This window comes from Mastigoproctus giganteus, chromosome 12 (assembly GCF_048544385.1).
Source record: "Mastigoproctus giganteus isolate SK-2022 chromosome 12, ASM4854438v1, whole genome shotgun sequence".
NCBI lineage: Eukaryota > Metazoa > Arthropoda > Arachnida > Uropygi > Thelyphonidae > Mastigoproctus > Mastigoproctus giganteus.
Window position 1 is genome coordinate 47,704,691 of NC_143586.1, and position 23,572 is coordinate 47,728,262.

The 23,572-nt window shown below is 36.2% G+C and overlaps 1 protein-coding gene across 1 annotated transcript in view; it reads right to left on the reverse strand.

Moving 5' to 3' along the window:
• Nucleotides 1-23,572, reverse strand: part of LOC150077019 (kelch domain-containing protein 3) — a 139,253-nt gene that overhangs the window by 74,658 nt on the left and 41,023 nt on the right. Inside the window, exon 2 of the mRNA XM_090386810.1 lies at nt 11,203-11,359. Coding sequence (XP_090242936.1) covers nt 11,203-11,353 — 151 coding nt within the window. The 5' untranslated portion in view covers nt 11,354-11,359. The remainder of the gene's footprint in view (nt 1-11,202; nt 11,360-23,572) is intronic.

Below are 23,572 nucleotides of genomic sequence, written 5' to 3' on the forward strand. Positions count from 1 at the left end.
AGACAACCAACCATCCGTCGCTTTGAAATTTACGTGACCTAGCTTTTTGGCCAACTCTTCTGACTTGTTTTTTAGCATAGGGCTGCTTACACGCACTCCTCGTTTACATACAGTGGAAAACCATTGATTCAAAGCATCTTCGACGTCTGGATCTTTGCCTTCCCTCTTTCGCTTATGAGATGTTTTCTTTAAATCCACGCACAATGTCCACTCCTCTCTAAGTTTTTTTTGTTGCTGTAGCAGTCGTGAAATTGTAGATTTTGGCACCTTTATTATCTCCACTAGCTGACGATGACTGATGTTAGGAGGCTGACTTTTTATCTTGTCAAGAATAGCGATTTTTTCTGAAAGTGACAAATCTTTATGTGGCATCTTGACAGGGGTCTTAAATGTACTGAAAAAAAGGGGAGGGGGAAACCAAAATCAGTGCACTGTTTGGTACAGTTTTTAATCTATTCTAACCCACAAGATGTATACATATGTACCGAGTGTGATCGTAAACAACTGCAAGCAAAATTTCTTCAGAATCCGATTACCACAACACAGAACAAACGTAAAACAACCACTGTACAGCACGACTTCGCAATAACTGATTCCGCTGATGCCCACATGATCTCTTTGTTACGAACCATCTAAATTAGTTTATTGTTCAATAAAAAAATTTTCTGTTTATACTCCGGCACGACAACCAAGTCAGTAGAGTTTACAATAAATCGCCAATTATCGTATTTAGTAGTCACGGGCTTGAACCCCGGTCCACTCAAAGAATGCGTGCGATGCACTCTCGCTCCTGACCACTGGGCTACGTCAGGCCTAATAAACTATATTTAGATGTTTGTGTGCACCATCTAAATACTGTATAGTTTATTGTTCAATCAAGACCTTCATTGTCCCAATTAAGCAGCGAGTTGGCCCAAATAAGTGGAACAAATTCAGGCTAAATATTTGTTTTGTTTCTGTTCTTCATAATTTGTCCCAAATAAGCAGCTACCCCGATTAACCGGTGGCCCAATTAGCCGGAATGCATTGTATTAAGAAAAATTATCTATTTTTGCCAATCACAATATTAACTGTCAAATGTGTCAAAAATCTTTTTTGTCCACCTTACATTGTGTGCAAAAGAAAAAAAAAAAAAGGAACTACATACTACACAGAACCATTTCTTGAAATCACATTGTTGTAACATCTTTCTTTGAAATCTACTTGACCTAATAAAGTTACTAGGAAAATTTACTGACTGCTGCATCATAAACTTATAGAAAATATGGTCAAATTAAAATATTCATAGTTTGTTTCATGCAAGGAAAATACCACACATTATTCATAAATTGTTCATTGAAAAATATGTTATTATAGAGCCTTTGTTCGACATTTATTTGACCTATTTGCAAAACTTGTAGGGGAAAAAAAAAAAAAAACCACGTTTACAGGTGGCCATGAAAACTGATATCAATTCAAAACAAAATGGTATAAATATGATAAAAAAAAGCCAATATGATTACAAATAAAACATTTTAGTGATAAACTATATAGGTACTACTGTCCACAGGAAAAAAAATCAATAAGAAATTTTCATGAATGCTAGCACTAGAATTCTTAAAATTGGGAACTCTTTGACCCTGAGCAACTAGACATGGAAGAAAGTGTTAGATGGGTTGGAAAACTGCTACCTTAGTGGATGGGAGGAATATGTAGACTAATAGATTAACAATAGCCAGAGGTGAAAGTGATTCTTGTAATGTTTCCAATGAAACGTGCAGCAGCCTGGAAAGCAAGGCGTAGGGGAATTCAAGGTCTGCCATGAGTCAACATGGAACAAGTAAATACATGGGCTGTTTTAGGGTAACTAAGAGTAAGCACAGGTGCACGTATACTTGCATGTACACTAATGCTAAGAGAATAGTAAATAAGTTTGATGAATTTGAAGTGCTGGTCAAGTCATCAAATGCAGACAAACATTGTGGGTATATCACAGATGCGGTGTCAGTCAGACATAAGGGATGCAAAATTTGAATATAGGGAGTACAGTGCATAGGAGGGGTCAAGGGTTACGCGCTTAGTTAAGAAGCACAAAATCTAAGTCAGTCCATCCAGTTAACGTGTGTGATCAGTAAAATGTTGACTCAGTTTGGTATGACATAAGGAGAAAGCAAAAACGAGAGGAGTGTGTTATAGGCTTAATGACTCTGGTGAGTGCAATGAACTGTACAGAGAAAGAGTGGGCTAGTAAATCAGAATGTCTCATAATGGGGGATTTCAGCTTTCCAGATATTGACTGGAACTGGTGAATTGGTCACACACATTAGCAAGACTCCTGTAAATTTATTGGACAAACTATTTTCTACAGCAGCATGTTAGAGAGGCAACAAGAGAAAGAGTAATACTCCTGATAAGATTATCAGCAGTAATTATTCAAGCAATAAGAATCTGCAGATAAAAGAACCACCAGGTGGCAGTGATTACAGTGTATTGATGTGGGATTTACTAAAAGATGTAATTACCATCAAGGGTAAAGGGAAGGGTTTTGCTTCCATAAAGGTGACTTACAGTGGTCACAGACAGTTTTGAATTCTATACAATGGAACCAGCTGATGATGTTACAATCAGCAAATTCTAAATGGAAAGTATTTAGGAAAACAATCTTAAAAACTACTAGGCTTTTCATATCAACTAAGAAATACTGTTCAAGGCTTAGACCTAAATGGATGTCAGATGAACTAATGGGACTTGTGGCAGAGAAGGAAATTGCATATGATGCATAAAATTATCAGGTGACACAGAAGCCTATGGTAAATATAAACTAGTCTGTAATCAAGTCACAAAGAAGGCTAGGAAAGCTAAGGAAGATTATGAGCAATCTTTGGCAACAGATGCAATGAAAAACAGCAGCAAAGAGTTCTTTGCTTTACTTTAGCAAAGAGGTAATCGAACCCATAGCCATAATTATGAACGCACCCTTGGATACAGGGGAAGTGCCTGTGGACTGGTGATGTGCAAATATATTTACAATTCACAAAGGGGATTAAAGGGTGACAAGAGTAATTACAGACCTGTTCTGTTCCAGAGAAAATAATGAAGTCACTGGTAATGCAAGACCATCTAGACAGGATGTGCAGTTATACTTCAGGCACAGCATGGGTTTGTTAGGGGGAAATATTGCTTGACCAATTTAATTGGATACTATGACAGTGACAAAGGAACAGGATGCAAAAAAAAATTTTGATATCATATACAGTCGATTCCGGTTATTTGGGACACATCGGGACTAGTGCATTTTGGCCAGATTAAGTGGCTGCCCTAATTATCCAAAGTTTCACGTAAATAGTTAAAAAAAAATACAATGGACCCCCGCTTTACAATCAAATCACGTTACGATGAACTCACCATAGTAAAGTACCGTTCACTATACGATGTGTAGTAAGCACTGGTCATTGTGATCACGTTTGTGAATTTAATTTTAATTCTATTAAACAGCAATTCTAATTAGCGAAAATAGGAGGAATATTATCCACAGGCTATAAAAGTAAAGATATATTAAGCATAAATTTACCCTTTATTACCTTACCAATTAAAAAATTAAATGATACCCGAAAATCGGAAAAATATATGTGATAATCGGAATAATTAATACGTACTGGAATATGTACATACTAACTAGTTGACATTTCTGTTCACTGACATTTGTGGGTGGGGGTTAAAATTTAAAACAGTAAAAAGATAAGCAATCAATAACAAAGAACACTGCACACACACAAATTGCAAGTAACACGATACACGCAAGTGAGAACAGAGTAACAAGTTATGAAGGCATTAAAAATAGGAATGAAAAGAAGATTCTGAAAATTAATTTTTTTATATATGATTGAAGATTCCATGGAAGTGTAAACACATTCCACCATAATAACCCACAGAATTCCAGCTGTCGGTATTATTGCAAATTCAATAAGATCGAGTTTACTATCAGTTTATGATAGATTGCACTAACAAAAAGCCCAATAAACAGGTGACTGCTAATTGTTTTATGGTTGTGACCTCCAGAAATCCGACCAAATGTGGTATGGTCAGACAATCGTAGGGTAATCTCCAGTGCTGCGGTCTCTTGCCCCTATTAAACGGCAAGTTGTCCCAATTAAACGAAGTAAACCCTGGCTATTTTCTCGATTGGGTCCTGTTTTTTTAAGATTTGTCCCAAATAACTGGCTGCCCCGATTAACCAGTGGCCCAAATAACCGGAATCCACTGTACAGTACTTGTATTTCAAGATAGCTTTTGACACTCTTGCACATAAAAGATTGATGTGGGAGAAGACAGTCATTATCAATGGACACTATTCTCTGTGGAATAATGTTATTAGTAGAGTTCCAGTGTGCTGTGCCCACCATTGTTTTCTCTATTTATTAATGATATTGATGAATTTATATCAGGCTTAATATCTAAGTTTCCAGATGATATAAAGGTTATATGATGGTTAATGACAGTAATGAAGGTATGCAGCTGCAATGAGGTCTAGAAAAATTAGGCCGATAGGCTGAGAAATGGCAACTGAAGTTTAACTTTGACAAATGCAAGGTACTACATGTGGGTAGCAATAATCCCACAGTAACATACCAACAGTGTGATACTACACTCTGAGTAGTGAAAAAGTAAAAGGACCTCTGGGTAATTATACAGTCAGATACAAAGTTTTGCCATACTGCATAAATAAAACATGCATTATTGGTTATATATATATATATATATATATATATATATATATATATATATATATATATATATATGTTTTATTCTTTTATAAAAATAGGCTATTTTTGTCATATATTTATTGATCATATAGTTAAATCCAATTCATTTTAATTGTATATAGTATTTTAATTAATTGATTTCAATAAACTCAATTTAACTGGTTCGTTAGTTGAAGCATATTTGTTTTAATACATTGTGCTTATTTATAAGGATTTAACTGGTTGAGCTAGTCCTTCAGATTACTGCTGTGCACCAACAAGACTAGCAATCACAAGCTAAAGCCACTGTACACTGATAAAAGTCAAAGTTCCCAGTGCTTCAAGCACTTCACAACACAATCTCTACTCAGTGATTTATAAAAATAGCTCCAAAGCTTCAATGATGTGGGTGGAATATTTTTGCCTTATGATTTTAAAGCAAGTTTGTGCCACAGCAAAACATCACTTGCTCCCCAAAAAACTTGAAAAGGCTTTGTTACTCTTGGATCACTGTTCAGCCTGTCTTTCAGCAGATATCTTGAATTAAAAGATTAAGATCAGAATTGTGTTCCTACCTACAAACACAACTGCACTGATCAAACCCATGGATCACTGTTCCCATTATTTGATTCTGCAAAGCCTACTATTGTGGTGAGCTACTTGTTTGTGTTGTAAAATCAGAAATGAAAGTTACAGAATTTAAAAAACATTAACAAAGAATGTTTCATACATTGCTGGATTAGCATGGGAAACAGTTCAGCAGCAAGTACAAACTGCTAGAAATAAAAAATGTACTGAAAAAAAATTAAATCACTGACCACAACCTGGGTTTAGCAGATTTCTAGAACAAGAAGTAAGACTAATGAACTGGCATCGGAATAAATGACCTGGCAGCCCGAGTTGAGGTGAATGTGGAAGGTCCACTTGCACATCTGAATGAAAGAAACTGGGATCTCTGTGAAGAATGAGAAGACAAATGGTAACAGTGACACAGGGAGCAACTCAGAGGAAATGGGGATAACTCTAAGTGGCAGAGCCAGAATTTAACCAAGTACTTAGTAACGTTAATGACATTGATGGTGGGATTAGAATGCCAGACAGTGAACACCTTCATTTATTGCATCTTGCCATTAAAAATTATGTACTGAAAAAAAACTTAGATAGTATGAATCAGAGCTGTAATACTCAATACGTTCTACATTGATAATAATATTTGTAAAATAATAAGAGGAGTTTACCTCTAATGTACCGGTAAGTTGTCGATTTTTTCGGTTTTAATTTCTGGAGGGTATCATACGGAAGTGTTCTACGTACTATATTGAGGTAAATTCCTCTTATTATTTTACAACTGAAAAAACACTTATCAGTTCCAGTGGACTAAATTATGACTGTTCCTGAAAGGATATATAAAAAAGTAAGTTCATAACAGGAATGTGTATCAATAGAATGAATAATATGTAAAGGGAATAATATTACTAATAATTGATGTCTTTTAGTCACTGCATACTTAAAAAATTAAATACATTTTAGTTTCATTTATAACATGGTTGACTTATAATGTGAGTGTTACAGTTGTCCTTTGACACTCACAAGGTTGCACTGCATTAAACTGAGAAAACAGTAAATTTTCATACTGGCTCATTTCCAACACAGAATAATAAAAGCAAAATCAAAACCAACACAAATATTGCAGTTTTTTTGTTTAGCAGACATGGTCCTGAGTTTGTCACAGACATTCTCTCAGATATGTCAGACAAGCTGTACTTGCTACCTGGGAGTCTAAAACGCTGATAGAACTGATATTCGGGTGACACTCAAGTCTAGTGGACCCAATTTCGGCAAAGTCCGGACGGTCTGTGACAGCCAAATCCTCTGCTTGCACCTTCATGATGGTGGGACTGTTAGTAATCCTGGGTATAACCCCCAAGGCACAAGCACACTGTGGGTTATCACTCAGATGTGAACCAACGTAAGCAGGGGTCGAGGTGCGGCGCACACACCACATAGAGGAATGCCACCTCCTCTGTGTTACCAGGCAATACTAGGTGGTAGATGACTCTCGACCAGTGCAATACCACCACTTTGCTTATTGGAGGCTTGAAGTGGTGGAACCCATGTTTAGTCTCCAGAGCTAAATTCCAGTCAACCCTTCCATCATGCAGGATGGCTGATGACTTTTGAGGCTATGGTGGACATCAAGGTGAGGTCCAATCTTCCTTCCATTTCAAGGGTACAGCTCTAAAACAGTGTTTACAGGCCGGCTGCTAGTTAGCACACTGGACCGAACCTATTCGCAACTCTTTAGGAGGCTTCTGGATCAGCTAGTATATAATCTTGCTACCCCTACTCTGCCAGATAGGGACTGGGGGGAGTCCAAGTAGTGTGTATGTGGGGAGCATTGTCAAGGCCACATTATGTCAAGGATCTGGGTATATTCTTACCATGTGTACACCATATCCAAAAATTTCATTACTTCATACAGCATGTCCCCCCCCTCACTTCTTCCTATTGAACACATCATGGATTGTCAAACTAATAGAGTAAGCTTATCTGCAAAAAGATCTAAACCTCCCAAACACTTCCTAGTTCATTTCACAAATATACATGGCCTCAATTCTAATCTCAACAATGTCCATTTCCACTTGCAGTCTGCCAAACCCCATGTACTTTTTCTGACAGAATCTCAGTTGTCGGTTGATTCAACTACTGCTCATCTCATTTGCCCAAATTATTCGCCGTACGATTCCTTTCGCCTCAAAGGTGGTACTTGTTCATATGTCCATTCAGATATTACCTGTCAGAGACTTGGTAATTTGGAATCTCCTCTTCTCAAGCTTCTATGGCTTAAAATCTCTCTACCTCATTCTGTCAAATTCATCCGTTTTCTCTACCATTCTCCCAACTCCACTAATCACTTACAGCTCTGACTTACTCTCTTTGCAACTTTACTTTCTGCAGTCCAACTTTCCTAACAGTGATGCAATTTTCCTTGGTGATTTTAATGTTCACAACTCCAGCTGGTTGAGATGCTGAGGCTTTTGCAATTGCTAATGACCATGCACAGATTGTTCATTTACCTACAAGAATACCGGACAATCCTAACCATACAGCCAACACGCTTGATCTTTTTCTCACAAACAAGTACACAGTCGAAGTGAGTGGTCCTTTAGGCACCTCAGATCACAACTTGGTGATTGTCTCTTCTCCAATGGAGCCTTTATCTCATGGCTATTCCCAAACTAGTGTTGTTTGGCATTACAAGAACGCAAAATGGGATGACCTGTGAGATTTCTTTTCTTCTTTTCCCTGGTCAGACTACTGTTTCAAAACTTCTGATGTCAAAGTTTGCTCAGATCGTGTCAGTGAAATTATTCTTGTAGAAATGAAATCCTTTATCCCACACTCCACTTTAAAATCTCATTCTTTATCTAAACCTTGGTTTTCCAATAAATGTGCTAAGGCCGTTCAGAAGAAGAATGTTGCATAGCATAATTGACTTGTTTCCAATTCTTCAGTTTCATTTTCTGCTACACCAAAGCTCGCAACAATTTTAAAGCAGTTATTAATCAGTTCAAACTCGATTTTGAACAGGCTGAGTAGAAAACTTGCTTCTTGCCCTAATGGTAGCCGAGCATCCTGGTCTCTTGCCAAAGCTATTGGCCGCAACTTTTGCCATCTCTGCTCACACCTCTGTCTAAATCAGATAGTTCTGTTGTCACTTCAGCCAAGGATAAAGCTGACTTGCTAGCATCCCATTTTTCTTCCAACTCTTTTTTAACGATCTTGGTAAAAAACCTCCCACTATTCCCACCATCAAAAGGTTGTCAGAAGGATTTTGATGAATCTTGATGCAAAGAAATCTCCAGGTCCTGATAATATTTCTACACTTGTTCTCAAAAGCTATGCCCCTGAACTTACTCCTGTTCTTTGCTGCCTTTTTTAACTTACTTATTCCAAAGGTGTTTTTCCTTCTGCTTGGAAATTTCCTCATATCCAGGCAGTTCCTAAAAAGGGTGACAAATCCCTCTCATACAATTATCGTCCCATTGCAATTACTTCTACTCTTTCTAAAGTAATGGAGAAATCAATTAACCGCCAACTCTTAAACTACCTAGAAACCTTCCATCTGATCAATGATCACCAGTATGGATTCCATCAGTGTCGATCCACTGGTGATATTCTGGCTTATGTTACTCATTTATGGACAAATTCAATGGAAAAGTTCAGTGAAACACAAGCAGTTGCTCTTGACATCTCAAAGGCTTTCGATTGTGTTTGGAATAAAGGTCTTCTACGCAAGCTTCCGTCTTATGGCTTGCCAACTTTTTGTAATTGGTTATCCAGTTTTCTCTCTGATTGCTCACTGAGGGTGTTGGTAGATGGCTCTCTATCTTCTAACTTCTCCACTAATGCTGGTGTCCCCCCACGGTTCAGTTCTTTCCCCCACTGTTATCCTCTTGTTTATTAATGACCTTCCATTGACTGGAAATCCTATCCATAGTTTTGCTGATGGTAGCACATTGCCTTCCACTTTCCATTTTGAGATACCTTGCCCTGCTCAATCAACTTCTTGAATATCGGCTACTAATTCCTTAAATGCTGATCTCCAGGTAATTCTCCAGTGGGGCAAAGACAACTTAGTTGATTTCAATCCTTCTAAAACTTAGGCTTGTCTTATATCTCGCAAAAAGGATTCTTTTGCTCCTATGCTTATCTTTGGTGACACTCCGATTTCTAGGCAAGTTGATATATCTCTTTTGGGGATTACCCTGACTTCTAATCTATTGGCACAAGCACATTACAAATATTGCTTCCTCTGCATCAAAAAAAAAAAAAAAAAAAAAACTTTTCTCTTTCACTCTAGACATTACTTTTCTTCCAAACAATTGTTCACTCTGTACAAATCATAAATGTCTAATAAAATAATTTTCTCATTTTTCAGTTCCTTCATACATTTTTTACTATGTAAAAGTACATAATAAACATTACTATATAATATCAGTGTAGATACACCATATCTACTCATCCTTCACAATGAGTTACCCACGTATTGCACTACCTCGAATAAGTAACACTTCACCTGCAATACCAGGATATCTGCCCACCCTCCGATGAGAAGCCAACTAGCTTTGAAACGGTGCTGTCTGGGTGATAGCGCCCACCGAGAAGTAACAATAGTCTTCTCTATTAGTGAAACATTACTTATTCGAGGTAGTGCAATACATGGGCAACTCGTTGTGAGGGATGAGCACAATGAGATACAGATGGAATGATACTTTTCACACTACTATCATAGTTTTTCTTTAAGAGTTGTCTATGGTGTATCTACACCGATATCAAACTCTTAAAATATTATGCTTAGTTACATTTAGTTTTATTTAAATAATAAACATAAGAAAGTTGGTCCCCATTTCAGGTGGATTCGTTTTAAGTGGAATTTTCTGGAACCAATTATCCTCGGATAACAAGGATCCCCTGTATGCTAAAATTTACACTAACATGTTTCTAATACATTTTAATTTTTCAATGTGATTGTTGAAGGGTTAAGGCACATTTGGGAATTTTTACAGAGTTTGATTATTAACAAATTGTTGAATCATATCATGGCATGAATTTGGCTGGCACTGATTAATACTTCAGGAAGCTACAGCAGCAAAGTTTCCCAAAAGAGACCAAAGTACTGTATATATTTGCTGAAAATCAACTGTTATCACAGCTGAGTTTAACACTGGCTCCTCTACTATATTAAAGAGCAAAAGAGAATAGCTAAAACCACACAAAAAATAATAGGTAGATAAGATAAACAAACACGCCAAAAACTCGGAGTTACTGATTTCATAAGTACATTTGTATTCTTATACTGGGTGATCGAAAAAGTCAACCTACTGTTGACACATGACTTATTTATCAGTTTGCATTGCAGATTGAAATTCAGAAAAGAAAAGAAAAGGAAAAAAAAAAAGTTTGGAAATGCTTACCCTATTCAGTGAATGTTTTCCAATGTTTGATCCCCCTCCTCCTTTTTGATTTTGTAAAGGAAAATGTAAGGGAAGCAAGTACAACAAACTTTTTTTTTTTTTTGTTGTTGTACTTGCTTTTTTTGTCTGGAAATGCATCCATAAACTCATTCTGCAAAGCTAAGTAAGAGCAGAATGGCATTAATGTTGAATAATAAATACACTTATGAGAAAAACTTTGCTCAACTGTTGAAAAATACTTGAAAGAAATATAATTAACATGAAAATAACAAAGATATAATAACACAACAATAAAATCCTATAATAATATAATAAAAATTATTAAACTGACAAATAAATCACAAGTGTCCACAATGGGTTGATGACTATGATTTACCTGTATAAAACTCACAAAATTGTGAATATTCTGTTTTCCAGAGGGCATTACAATTTGTATTTTTAATATATTACTCTACTCACACAAAGCTTTTTAAAAAGTCATTCAGAGCAAGAATGAAGCTTACCAATATTGAGCATATGAACATCAATAGGTCTATATACACGATAATCTTCTCCAGTACAATAACCTCCAAATGAGTATATTTTATCTCCTACAGCTACAGCACTATGGTTAACCCTTCTGGGGCCCCCTTCCAAATGAACTGTCCACCGCATTACCAACTGAAATCCGGTAAAAAAGCTATTTTTAATAAGTATATAATGATAAAATATCTATAGAGTTACAGAAACCTTAAAATAGCAAGCCATTTATAACTAAAGTTCCATTAAAATAATGTTAACTGTAATGTGCCCATTTCAATTAAACCAAATTAGGTAAGTTCATTAAATAGTTGCAGTCCAGAAATAACCTACAAGTTCTCCCAACCCCAGGTGCCTGATTTCCCAGAAGAACACAAACAAAAGTACTGAAGCATACAACAGCTACAAGTTGATCTGTAGAATACCATAGAAAAGGTTAGGATACCAAAGGCAGAATAGGAGAAATCACTAGGTAAGAAAAAAAAACAGAATAGGGCCAAGGAATTTTTTACATATATCAAAACAAAGAAGAAAATGATTCACACCATTGTGTAAGGGTGTGGAAAAGTCTTAGATAACCCAACTGATATTGATGATGACAATGTGAATAGCACTTCATATTGATCTTTATGAACAAAAGACCCTTCATAGTGAAGAGAGTCTGCACGAGTCAGGCCGAAAAGTATAAAACAGACGATACTGAAATTACGTTAGACTGTTTATTAGAAATAACTTTGAGACCAAAGAGCAACTAACACTACTGGAGATGATGGCATATACCCAATAAGTTTGATGGAGGCATCAAAAGGGTGCATTGGACCATTAATGTTAATTATAAGGACATTGCTAGACTCTTGAGAGATTCCTTTGGATTGGAGAGTGTCAATACATAAGGTAGCTCTAAGAGCTAAATGGGTAACTTCAGACTGGTCAGCCAGACTTCAGCATAAGGGAGAAATGACAAAAAGAGTGTAATCCAAGGATATTTAGATCAAAATGGAATTCTGAAGGACACACAAGGGAAACCCTACCAATGATTTGTTAAACATTGGTCTAGAGATGGAGATGTTTGTTTGTTTGTTATTTTGGTTTTTCGGAGCATTAGCAACTAAGGCCATATTGCTCCAGGAATATGCGGTGGTCATTCCCTGACCTTTCTGCATCCTAAGTATTTGGTGGTGATGGGCTCGAACCCCGGTCTAATCAAGAAGCGTGTGCTACGCACTGCTGCTCCTTCCCACCTGGCTATGGAGGTGCCTAGAGAGATGGAGATGGTCACAATCCTATTGTTTAAGGCAACTGTAAGACCACACTTAAAATATTGTGTTCAACTATGGAGACTGCACTGAAAAAAAAAAAAAAAAAAAAGGCTCTTAAAAGGGTGCAACCTTCTTGGTGAGATCTGAAAAAGGGTGCCCATATGAGGAAAGACTTCAAGTATGTGGGCTACAGAACGTGGAAACCAAAAACCTTAAAAGGACAGTTGACTGGGGTCTATAAGGACCTGGGCAGGTGATATTTTCAGTGTTATAACTCAGTTCAGAACTAAAGCCATAAATTCAAAATAGACTGGATTGTAAAAAGTCTTTTAGCCAGCAAGTTGCTAGAATAAATTACCTCCATGGCTAGTTCAGGCTGACAGCATTTAAAAATTCAAAGGTCAGCTACATTATGAGGAAAACACACAGTAGTTTAATTTTCTACACACACAATATAAAATACACTTTTAGAGCATAAACAATTTTAATTAATAAATAATTATAAACCAAGGTACATATCTTAATTATGAATTAAAATTTAGATTATCTTAATTTAGAATTATCATAATTCTAAAAAATTCTCTACGATAGCTGTTCTCAGGTCTTTTCCACTGGGATACTACTACAATGACTAAAACAGTAATATATATATATATATATATATATATATATATATATATATATATAAAAACATACTTTACCATTTCACATTTTAATTAATAACTATTATTAAGTAAAGACAACATAACAGATGCCACAGTTACCTGTACATATTTAAATAAACTCACAAAAAAAATCATTTTGTTTAAATAATTTTTTGGCTACAACACTAAGGTATAGGAAACTACTGAAATGTTATGGGCTGTATATGGACTATTTCTGCATATTTTGCTGAAATAGTGTGGCATCCTGAAGAGATATCATTTCATATATCAGCCAGTTGCCTACTAATTTAAATTAGAACATAGGTATAACAGTATACAGTAATGTTAAATAAAATTTTAATTTTAAGTATAAAATTTTAATTATAAGATTTTGTTGCATATAGACAACCACTTCCAAATGCATACAACAACCATGTCAAGGGCCGTTACTAATAAGGATGGGAAATTGCGCTCCCGGATAAGATGAGCACCAACTTTATATTCTTTAATCATATACTGTTTACTTTCCTACAACTAAAATTTTTCCACACTCTGGGTACACCCAGTGCTATACGAGGGCAGGAGTGTGTATTTCTATTCTAATTGCCCTCCTAATTTTGCCTTCCATTAGCTAAACAGCCAGACAATGACTTTTAACTATATTACACAACATGTACATTAAATATATACACACTATCTCTATCTATGCAGTCACAAGATAGGCAAGTAGTTTTGTGAAAATTACACATACAAGAAACCTCACAAATAATAACTTGCACATATATATATTAAAACAGTAAAAGCCTATGGCTTCCTTGCATTATATGGCTAATACTAATATAGGAAGACACCCTTGCCATCAATCACCTTGAAGGCTGTGTTCTATGCAAGAGAAAAATATGGCTTAGGTAACCCATGCACCAGAAACTCCCATACCAACAACCATGCAAGTGGGAATATTCTGCTGAGTGTGTCAAGCCGCAGTTTTTCCAATGGTGTGTTTTGTGAGACTTTAAAAACCATGAATATTTCAATGGAAGAACAGTGAAAAATCATTAAATAAATAATCTTTATTTCCATCACAGCAAGTTTCCAGGAGTTAAAGATAAAGGTTAAGGTTCTATTTGAAAAAGCCAGTGACATCCAATGTGATCTCACAGTGTGTGCTGACTCTGAACTTTCTGATAGCATGGTTTGCAACTAAATTTGCAGACAAGACCCAAGAAGGCCCAGCAGAGCTTGTTCATCATATAGCACCTAGAAAAGTCATGTGTGTAGATATTATGGGAGACACATGATTGACATCCAGGCAAAACCTTTCCCCAGAGAATAGTTTTCCATGTTATCCATGAAGATTTTGAGATATCAAAGGTGCACATGCTGGATTCCACCTAAGTGGGATGCAAGAAAAAACTGGCTCAATTAGATGTGTCAAACCTTGCTTCAGTTGCCTTAATTAAAGATGTATAAACTAGATCCATAGCACCTTCTCTGTAGGATAGTCACCACGAACAAACATCTTTGTATAACCCAAAGACAAGAGGACACTAAACAACTGAAACATTACAAAAAAAAAATTTGGATAGCATGGCTCCATCAGCTGATAATGTTCTATATGACAAATTTTTAGCATAATGAAGAGATGATCATACATTATGCTATTCTAAAGGGTATCACAACAACTGGACAGTATTACGTAGAACTCCAGCAGAACCACTTTTACTCAACTGCAGAACCTACAGTTGAGCAGACTTTTTCACTGGAACCATGCAATTTGATTCTGCAACACGACAATGCAAAGGTCAACACTGTTGTGGAAGATGAACTTCATGGATTCAGTATCAATTTAGAAATTAAGTAAAAACACTAATATGCTGTTTTTACACAGTGGGCACAACACCCCACCCCCAACCAAAAAAAGAACTTTCGAGTGAGTATAAAGGTGATAACTGTGTATAGACAAAGAAGAAAACTGCATAAAAGCATGATGCACTGATAAAGCCTTGTGCAATACAACCCTCAAGAAATGAATGGATATTACTTCAGGATTGTACTTCAATCTTTTTGTTGCTGTTGTATATGTAGGTTATTCTTTACAATTTAAAACAGCTTTCTTTTATTATGCCTATTTGTCCCACACTTAAAGGCCATAGACAAACAACAGTAAATCATAAATTTCTTCCTCAAATATCCCATATTTAGGCAGGAATTGTTTGGAGGAAAGGGATGGAGTCACCACAAAAGTCACCAACTCAGCTTGTGATAGCAAGTAGTTTTATTTTAACTTAACTTATGGTCTGACTTATTTCGGTTTTTTAAAAAAAACTGAAATAAGTCAGACAATAAGTTAAATGTTCAGTTTTATTTTAATGCCTGTGTTTAAAAAAAAAAAAAAAAGAGGCATTAAAATAAAACTGAAATAAGTCAGACCTGTCGCCACCAATAGAAAGAAAGTGTCCCAAGGAAAAAAAGAATGTAAAGAACTACTGTATTATTATATATTATTAATAAGAGTTATTCTATTTACAAGATAACAAGAAACATACCCTTTCCAAAATTATTGTAAAAAGTATCAATGATAGCTTAATCACCAATATTCCTGTGGAGATTGGTTAGCTTGGCAAGAATGCCAAAGCCTTGTGAACGCAATTGTACAGTATGCTACTGTGAAAGTAATGATTCACCACATCACAGCATATTAGGATATAGCCATCAATCACTAGCAGAGTGTGTGTGTGTGTGTGTGTGTGTGTGTGTGTGTGTGTGTGTGTGTGTGTGTGTGTGTGTGTGTGTGTGTGTGTGTGTGTGTGTGTGTGTGTACACGCGAGAGAGAGAGAGAGCACGAAAAAAGGTATCCTTGTGTCAGGTGAAGACACAAGCTGGTGATGCACAAGAAATATGGATGGAGAATTCTGATCGTGATCTGTTGATTCTGGAAATCTTGACTTATGAAAAATATATCATGGCTACCTGCCTGCCATCTTTTAAACTGTAAAAACTTTGATACAGAGATATATAGGCTCCACCTTCCAGCCATTAACACATGGGAACATAATTCCAGAACTTTTCTTCCAAACCAACAGTATTAATAAGAAATTAACGTGTGTCATAATACGACACAATAAGAAAATAAATTAGGCATGCCATTATAAAATGCAATAAACATATTTTAAAACTATTTTCTTTGTTTATATGTTCTTAAAGTAAAAAAACTGTTCTACTTTCTGTCCAGTAAACTATTCCAGATGATCAACTTCCAATTCAGAGGAAAATTTAAATGCAGACTGTCCTGGTTCAAAAGACAATTAATGTCACTAGGGGAATTTATAAGATAACATTTCTGCAATACAAATTGGTGGCCTACAAGAGTGTCCACCTGCAGAGAAAAATTAAGTTCTTCTAAAGAGCATTATTGGAGTTAATGGGAAGACAATTTTATATCAACTACACAATTGTTATCTATATTAGGGGCAAGTTACTGCTTTGGGTAAAGGAACAGTTGAGTGGCAGAAGACAGACTGGTTGTTAATGGGCTCTGCTCTTCTTCAACTAATGTTATCAATGGAGTCCCTCAAGGTCTAATGCTGGACTCTTGATGAGAATATAGCAAGTTTAAGTTTGTTTATGATGCAGATAATGACAGGGTGATTAATGGTAGGGTATGCTACAGCAATAAAACCTAGAGAAATTAGATGGATGGGCTGAGAGGTGGCAATTGAGGTTCAATATTGATAAAAATGCAATGTACTACAAATGGGTAACAGAAATAACATCCAATTGGGTGGTGCCACACTTAGAGTAATGGAGAATGAAAAAGACCTGGGGGTGATTGCACAGTCCCACTTGAAGTTCTATGAGCAGTGCACACAGACTGCTAGGATAGCTCATGAGATTCTATTAATAACATATAGAAATTTTGCAATCAGAGGCAAGGAGGTAATTATCCCCTAGTATAAGGCAATACCTTGAGTACTGCATATAGGTCTGGAAGCAACATTTTAGGAAGGATGTTGATCTATTGGAATAAGAGCAAAGAAAGAGCAAAAAGGTTAGTCAGGAGCACAAAAGGATAATCTTATCATAAAAGAATTCAATTCTGAAAATTGCAGTGGTGCCTGGAAACTAAGAATCTGCATCAATCCTTTAAATGGACTGAGTAAACTAAATTCTGATGACATCCACACTGTTTCTTGGATAACACGCAAAAGAGAACGTTAACTTAAGCTGAAAATGGATGGTCACAGGATCAATGTGTGAAAATTTACACAAAGCCAGAGAGTAACTGATTACTGGAACAAACTTCCATCAGGTGTCGTAGAAGTGGGTAGTTAAAATAAATTCAAGAAAATACTTTTTTTTTTTCACTATATAAGTTTGTTTCCTTGTACCATTTGCTACTACTAATACTATATTAACACGTTAGGCAAAGTATTAGTGGCAAGAACATTCTGAACCTAATTCTCATCTACAATCCAGAATATCACTAATGACATTACAGGAAACCTTAGTGTGAAGTTTTTTTTTTTTTTTTTTTGTTTTTTTTTGATTTGGTAGTTGTTTGGTGAATCGGCTTCTGTGGCCATATTGCACCTCCCAAGGTTTTTTCAGTATTTTGATCCAAGCCCGAGGCAGGAATCGAACCCGCAACCTTTGGGTTGCCAGGCAGGTACTTTACCCGGTCGGCTTAGTGTGAAGTGATCACAAAAACTAATGGTAAGGTAGATAATGACAAGCAAGGCCCCTGTTGTTAAAGATAAGGGCAAGGGTTTGCCCTTATCTTTCATAATTCATAATTTCAAAGGAGATTAAGGCAGTTTAAAATGCCACATGACCAAAGGACAAACCCAACTTATGGAATAACATTAAATTCAACACCATGGAAGTCCCAAATGAATGGTATGAGAGAATAGCAAGGTGGATGAATAAGAACTGGTTAGTTAACAGAAATTATGAAGAATAACATGGGAAGATTACAGAATGATGGACCCTGAAACATACAAGAGTTAAGATTTGTAATAGTATCACAGAAATGGTTAGGATAACAAAGGGATAAAATTACAAAATAATGGTAAACATCAAACCTGTCTGGCCAGCATGGTGTTCTGTGGCCAATAACCCCCCCTCCCCTTCCCCACTAATGGAATTATGAACAGTACAACTGTTACCCAGACTAAGGATGTGTCCCTGATGGAAAATTTAAGTCTCCAGGATTGTTAGTGCTCCATCTTCATAGCAGGGGTAAAAAATTACAGAGATAAGGGTAAGATAACAGAGGGATGGAAAGGAAACAATTAAAATAAAAAAATAAAAAAAAAAGAGAGAGAGAATCACCAAGAAGAGAATGATGATATCCAGCTCAGGACCCTGGGTGTGCCAAGCCCATACTCACCAGATGTGAGCCCCTGGGGTTAACATATGTAAGAGTTGTAATAAGAAAGCAAGCTGATACAGCACAAAAAAAAAAAAAACCTACTCATTTCACCCATCCATCCCTCCAATAATTTGTCCAGTTCTTCCATGAATTTATTCACACTATCCACTTCAACAACAGCAGATGGAAGTTTGTTTCAATAATCAACTAGCTAAAGGCAAATTTCCACATCTGTCCTGCAATCTTCCTTCCACAATTTAAAATTATGTCCCTTCATGTGCATTGGCTCAGCAAGAGATAAGGATTCCATCAGCATTTAACTTAATCAATCCATTCAAACCTTAAGCACTTCAATCAGATCTTACAGGCACCTGGTTTCCAGATGATAAAATTTGCAGAACTGAAGCCTTTCTTGGTAAGAGTGCTCTTCCCGCCTCCCCTCACTAATTTCATTACTCTTCTCTGCACTTGTTCCAAATAGCTCAACATCCTTCCTATTTTGAGGCTTCTATAAATACAATACTCAAGATATGGCCTACCCACTGCCTTATACAACAGTACAATCACTTCCTTATCTCCGTTGACAAATTTTCTATATATCATTGACAGAACCCCATGAGCTGTACTAGCAAGCCTGAATTGCTCTGAAAACTTCATGCCTGACTGAATAATTACCCCCTCCCATTTAACTTTCATTCTCCACTATTTTCAGCATAGTAGTACTTATGCTGAGATTATTAATACCCATATTGTGTTCTTCATTTGTCAATGTTGAACTTCAACTGCCACTTCTTGCCTTATCTGCCATTAACCACCCTGGCAATATTCATATCATCTGCAAACTTAAATGTGCCTAGCGCTGAACCCTGCTGGACTCTACTAATAACAGTCCAAGAAGAGCAAAGCCCCTTGATAATCACTATTTTCTCTCATTCAATCATCCTTTAATCCTCCTAGTGTCTACATAAGTAAAGAATTTTTTGCATGATCTGCCTTAGCTTGCCTAACCCCTTTGTGAGTTCACTGCAGTCTAGTTTATTATCTAGTGTTAAATGTCTACATTGCCAGATAATTTAAAAGCATCCCATGCATTTTTTCCTTGCCACAAGTCTCATCAGCTGACCTCACACCATTTCAGCATAAGCATCAAATATCTCTTACTTGCCATAAATAGCCTAGTAGCTCTTAAAATTACTTCCCTGAATGATTTGCATTTAAAATTTGTTGTTGGTAATAAACTGAATAAATTTCAATTGGTTCCATTGAATAGAGTTTAAAAGTGAGGCTACTGCAGTCACCTTTACAGTCATCTTTATCTTCTAAATATGGGATATAGTGCTTGGTAACTACACACCTGTGAGGAGAAAGTAAAATGAATTTTTAATTACTGGAATAAATTTTCTCCATAGGTAGGTGAACCTGACAGCCTGGGGAAATTAAGGTCAGCTGAATAAGCAGGGTATTCTGGAAGGGCTTACATGAATCCTTTGTTAAATATTTGGGAATTATGCAAACTGTTTCTTAAAATAAAAAAATAAAAAAAAAAAAAAATAGCCTGATAGAATGACCCTTAGCTATTTTTTTTTTTTTTCAAGCAAGCTCCTCTGACAAACACAGCACACCCCCTGTGGATAGGTACCCATATGAGGAGGGAGTCACAGTTTATTTTTTTTAATTAATTGATTTATTTTTGGATGGTGCAGCAAGAGCTCTGGCTAATACTGCACTAATACTGAAGTGCCAAGTATTAGCAGAATCACTCATACACACACAACTCGATTTGTTCTGAAAACCTGTGCTCCTGAACTTACTCCTGTTGTGTGTCACCTTTTTTCACTTCCTTATTCCAAAAGTGTTTTTCCTTCTGCTTGGACGTTTCCTTATATCCAGCCAGTTCATGAAATGGGTGACAAATCTCTCCCATCCAATTATCGTCCCATTGCAATCACCTCTAACTATCTAGAAACCTTCCATCTGATCAACAATCGCCAGTATGGATTCCATCAGTGTCGATCCACTAGTGATATTCTGGCTCATATTACCCATTTTTGGACAAATTCAATGGAAAAGTTTGATTAAACTCAAGCAGTTGCTCTTGACATTTCAAAGGTCGACACTGACAGAATCCATACTGGCAATCTTGACAGATCGCCAGTATAGATTCCATCAATGTTGATCCACTGGTGATATTATGTTACCCATCTTTGGACAAATTCAATGGAAAAGTTTGGTGAAACTCAAGCAGTTGCTCTTGGCATAAAGGTCTTCTAAATAAGCTTCCATCTTATGGTTTGCCAACTGTTTTTTGTAATTGGGTATCCAGTTTTCTCTCTGACCTCTCACTGCAATTGATGGTAGATGGCTGCCTGTATTCTAACTTCTCCACTACTGCTGGTGTTCCCCAAGGTTCAGTTCTTTCTCCCACTCTATTCCTTTTGTATATTAATGACCTTCTTCCATTGACCGGAAATCCTATCCATAGTTTTGTTGATGATAGCACATTACATTTCACCTTCCAGTTTAAGAAACCTTGCCCTGCTCAAACAGCATCAACTTCTCTAGCTAATCGAGAAGTTGATGCTCAAACAGCATCAACTTCTCGATTATCTACTACCAATTCCTTGAATGCTGATCTCCAGGTAATTATCCAGTGGGACAAAGGTAACTTAGTTGATTTCAATCCTTCTAAAAGTCAGTCCTGTCTTATATCTCACAAAAAGGATTCTTCTGCTCCTGTGCCTATCTTTGATGACACTCCAATTTCTAGGCAAGATCATATATCTCTATTGGGGATTACCCTTACTTCTAATCTCTATTGGCACAAGCACATTAGAAATATTGCTTCCTCTGCATCTAAAAAACTGGGTTTTCTCTTTCACTCTCAGCATTACTTTTCTTCCAAACAGCTGTTCACTCTCTACAAATCGAAAATCTGCCCTACCATGGATTTTGTTCCCACATCTGGGGCAGTGCCCACAAAACCTGTCTCGGGCTCCTAGATTCCATTCAGAAGAGAACAGTTAGATTAATTAATGACTCATCTCTAACAGAGTCTCTCCACTCTGTCTCACAGACATTCTGTTTCTGCTGCATGCCTTTTCTATAGATACTTCCATGGGCACTGTTCTTCTGAATTGGCTTCTATAATTCCCGCTCTCTCTTCCAAAGCAGTCTGCACACATGCCACAACCAGTCAACATCCCTTTACCGTCCAACTTCAAACTCACAGAAACAACTTTTCTTCTTCCTCATTTATTCATTCAACTTCTGTTCTTTGGAACAACCTTCCTTCATACGTATTTCCTGAAAAATTACAATTTACAGAAGTTCAAGTTTAATGTCAACAAATATCTTCTTAACCTCCAACCCATGCATGGTACTAAATACTATAAGTTCTAATACCTCTGGCGTTTGGGGTTTTCATAAAATAAAAAAAAGTCATGCAATGGGAAAGATTGCTCCATGAGTTAACATATTTTTTAGTGCATCTGCTTAAGAGGTTTATATCAGGTGACCACAAATTAGTGTTCACTTTCATTACAAGACTTATTTGAAGATATGCTTGCAATTAAAAAAAAAAAATTGCAAAGGTAATTCTTAGTTTCCATTATAATGTTAAAATTAAAATATATATATAAATTTGTCCCCCGCCTTTAATGGTGATCCACATCAAAAAAGATATTAGGACCTATAGTATTTTACTGCTATGTATGAGATGAAGGTTGAGAAGACGCGTGCATATACACACACATTGAACAGACTTACCATTAATACTTAACGTAAACCTCATCAGTATTAGATATCGGTAAAAATAATTATAATATGCATCGCATTTATATTAAAAAAATTAATTTATTCAGGGATTAAATCATTTTAAAGTAGGCATAAAAACTTGAAAGTCAGACAGACCCTTAAAGTTTTAAGTTTTACTCAACAACAAGAAAATCAATTGAATAAGCAACAATGTTATTTGGGCAAACGCAGTCAGCGTGACGGACACGCGAGTGGAGCTTCCGTTCGTTCAACGAGCGAAAAAGCCAATTTCAAGTTTTCTCCAATCGCCTTGGATTCTGAGAGCATTGCAACATAAGTTTCCGAATTTTAAGGTGCCAATTTAAATTTGTCTAAATGCTATACTCGTTTGCAGAGACGTAATTGGAGTGTGGTGATGAATAGAGTAAAAGAGAGAATAAGTGAATCTAGAATTTATTTTTAAAACATGACAATCGTTATTATAAATAATTATAAAAACGTCTCTTTTATATAAAAAGAGTATATTATGGATACTTATTTTATATTATAATTAGATTTATTTTAAAAATATATATTTCTGATATTTGGTCATAGGCAACAATTCCTCGTTACCCTTCTGTTCCTTTGATCCTCGCTTTTACTTCATTTAATATAATACAACAAGCTTACAGATATAAATAAAAATATGGATTCACACAAAAGCAAGATGTATTCAATAAACCGGGGTTCCTCACGTTATTATTTCCAAATAATAGATTTATCACGAATATCAAAGCCTCCAAAAAAAAAGTAAACAAAGCCTTGGATAAGGCTGGCAAGTTGAGTCTAAACCATTCTTTATTGAATTCTCCACAAAAACAAGAAAAAACACCACTATCCTAATTTCAGTACCTCTTCAAATATCTGTATTTCAGTAATTGCAATGGAAAACACCTCCGACATATGCAAAATCTTACATTTGGGAGTCTGTCTTTTTTCACATAACTCTGAACCGAAGGCGCATGGTGCAATGTACTCCACCACAGTGGGACAAAATAACTCCAAAACTCCTTGAAAACGCGCCAAATCCACAGCAAATGAAAACGTATCTGTGCAGTCATATTTATTCACTCAACGAAACCAATATGTATTCCTCACGTTACAGTTATACTATTACGATTTAAGAAAATACAACTTTCACTAGTGCCAAGCAACTTCCTCTACCGGTGAATGGGACCCATCACAACGTTGTACGTATATAACCGTGTCTCGCTTGTAAACTACGGCTTACCGACCTTGTAGGTATAACCTAAATACAGTATAGAAAGTCACTGTTTTCAGGTTACAT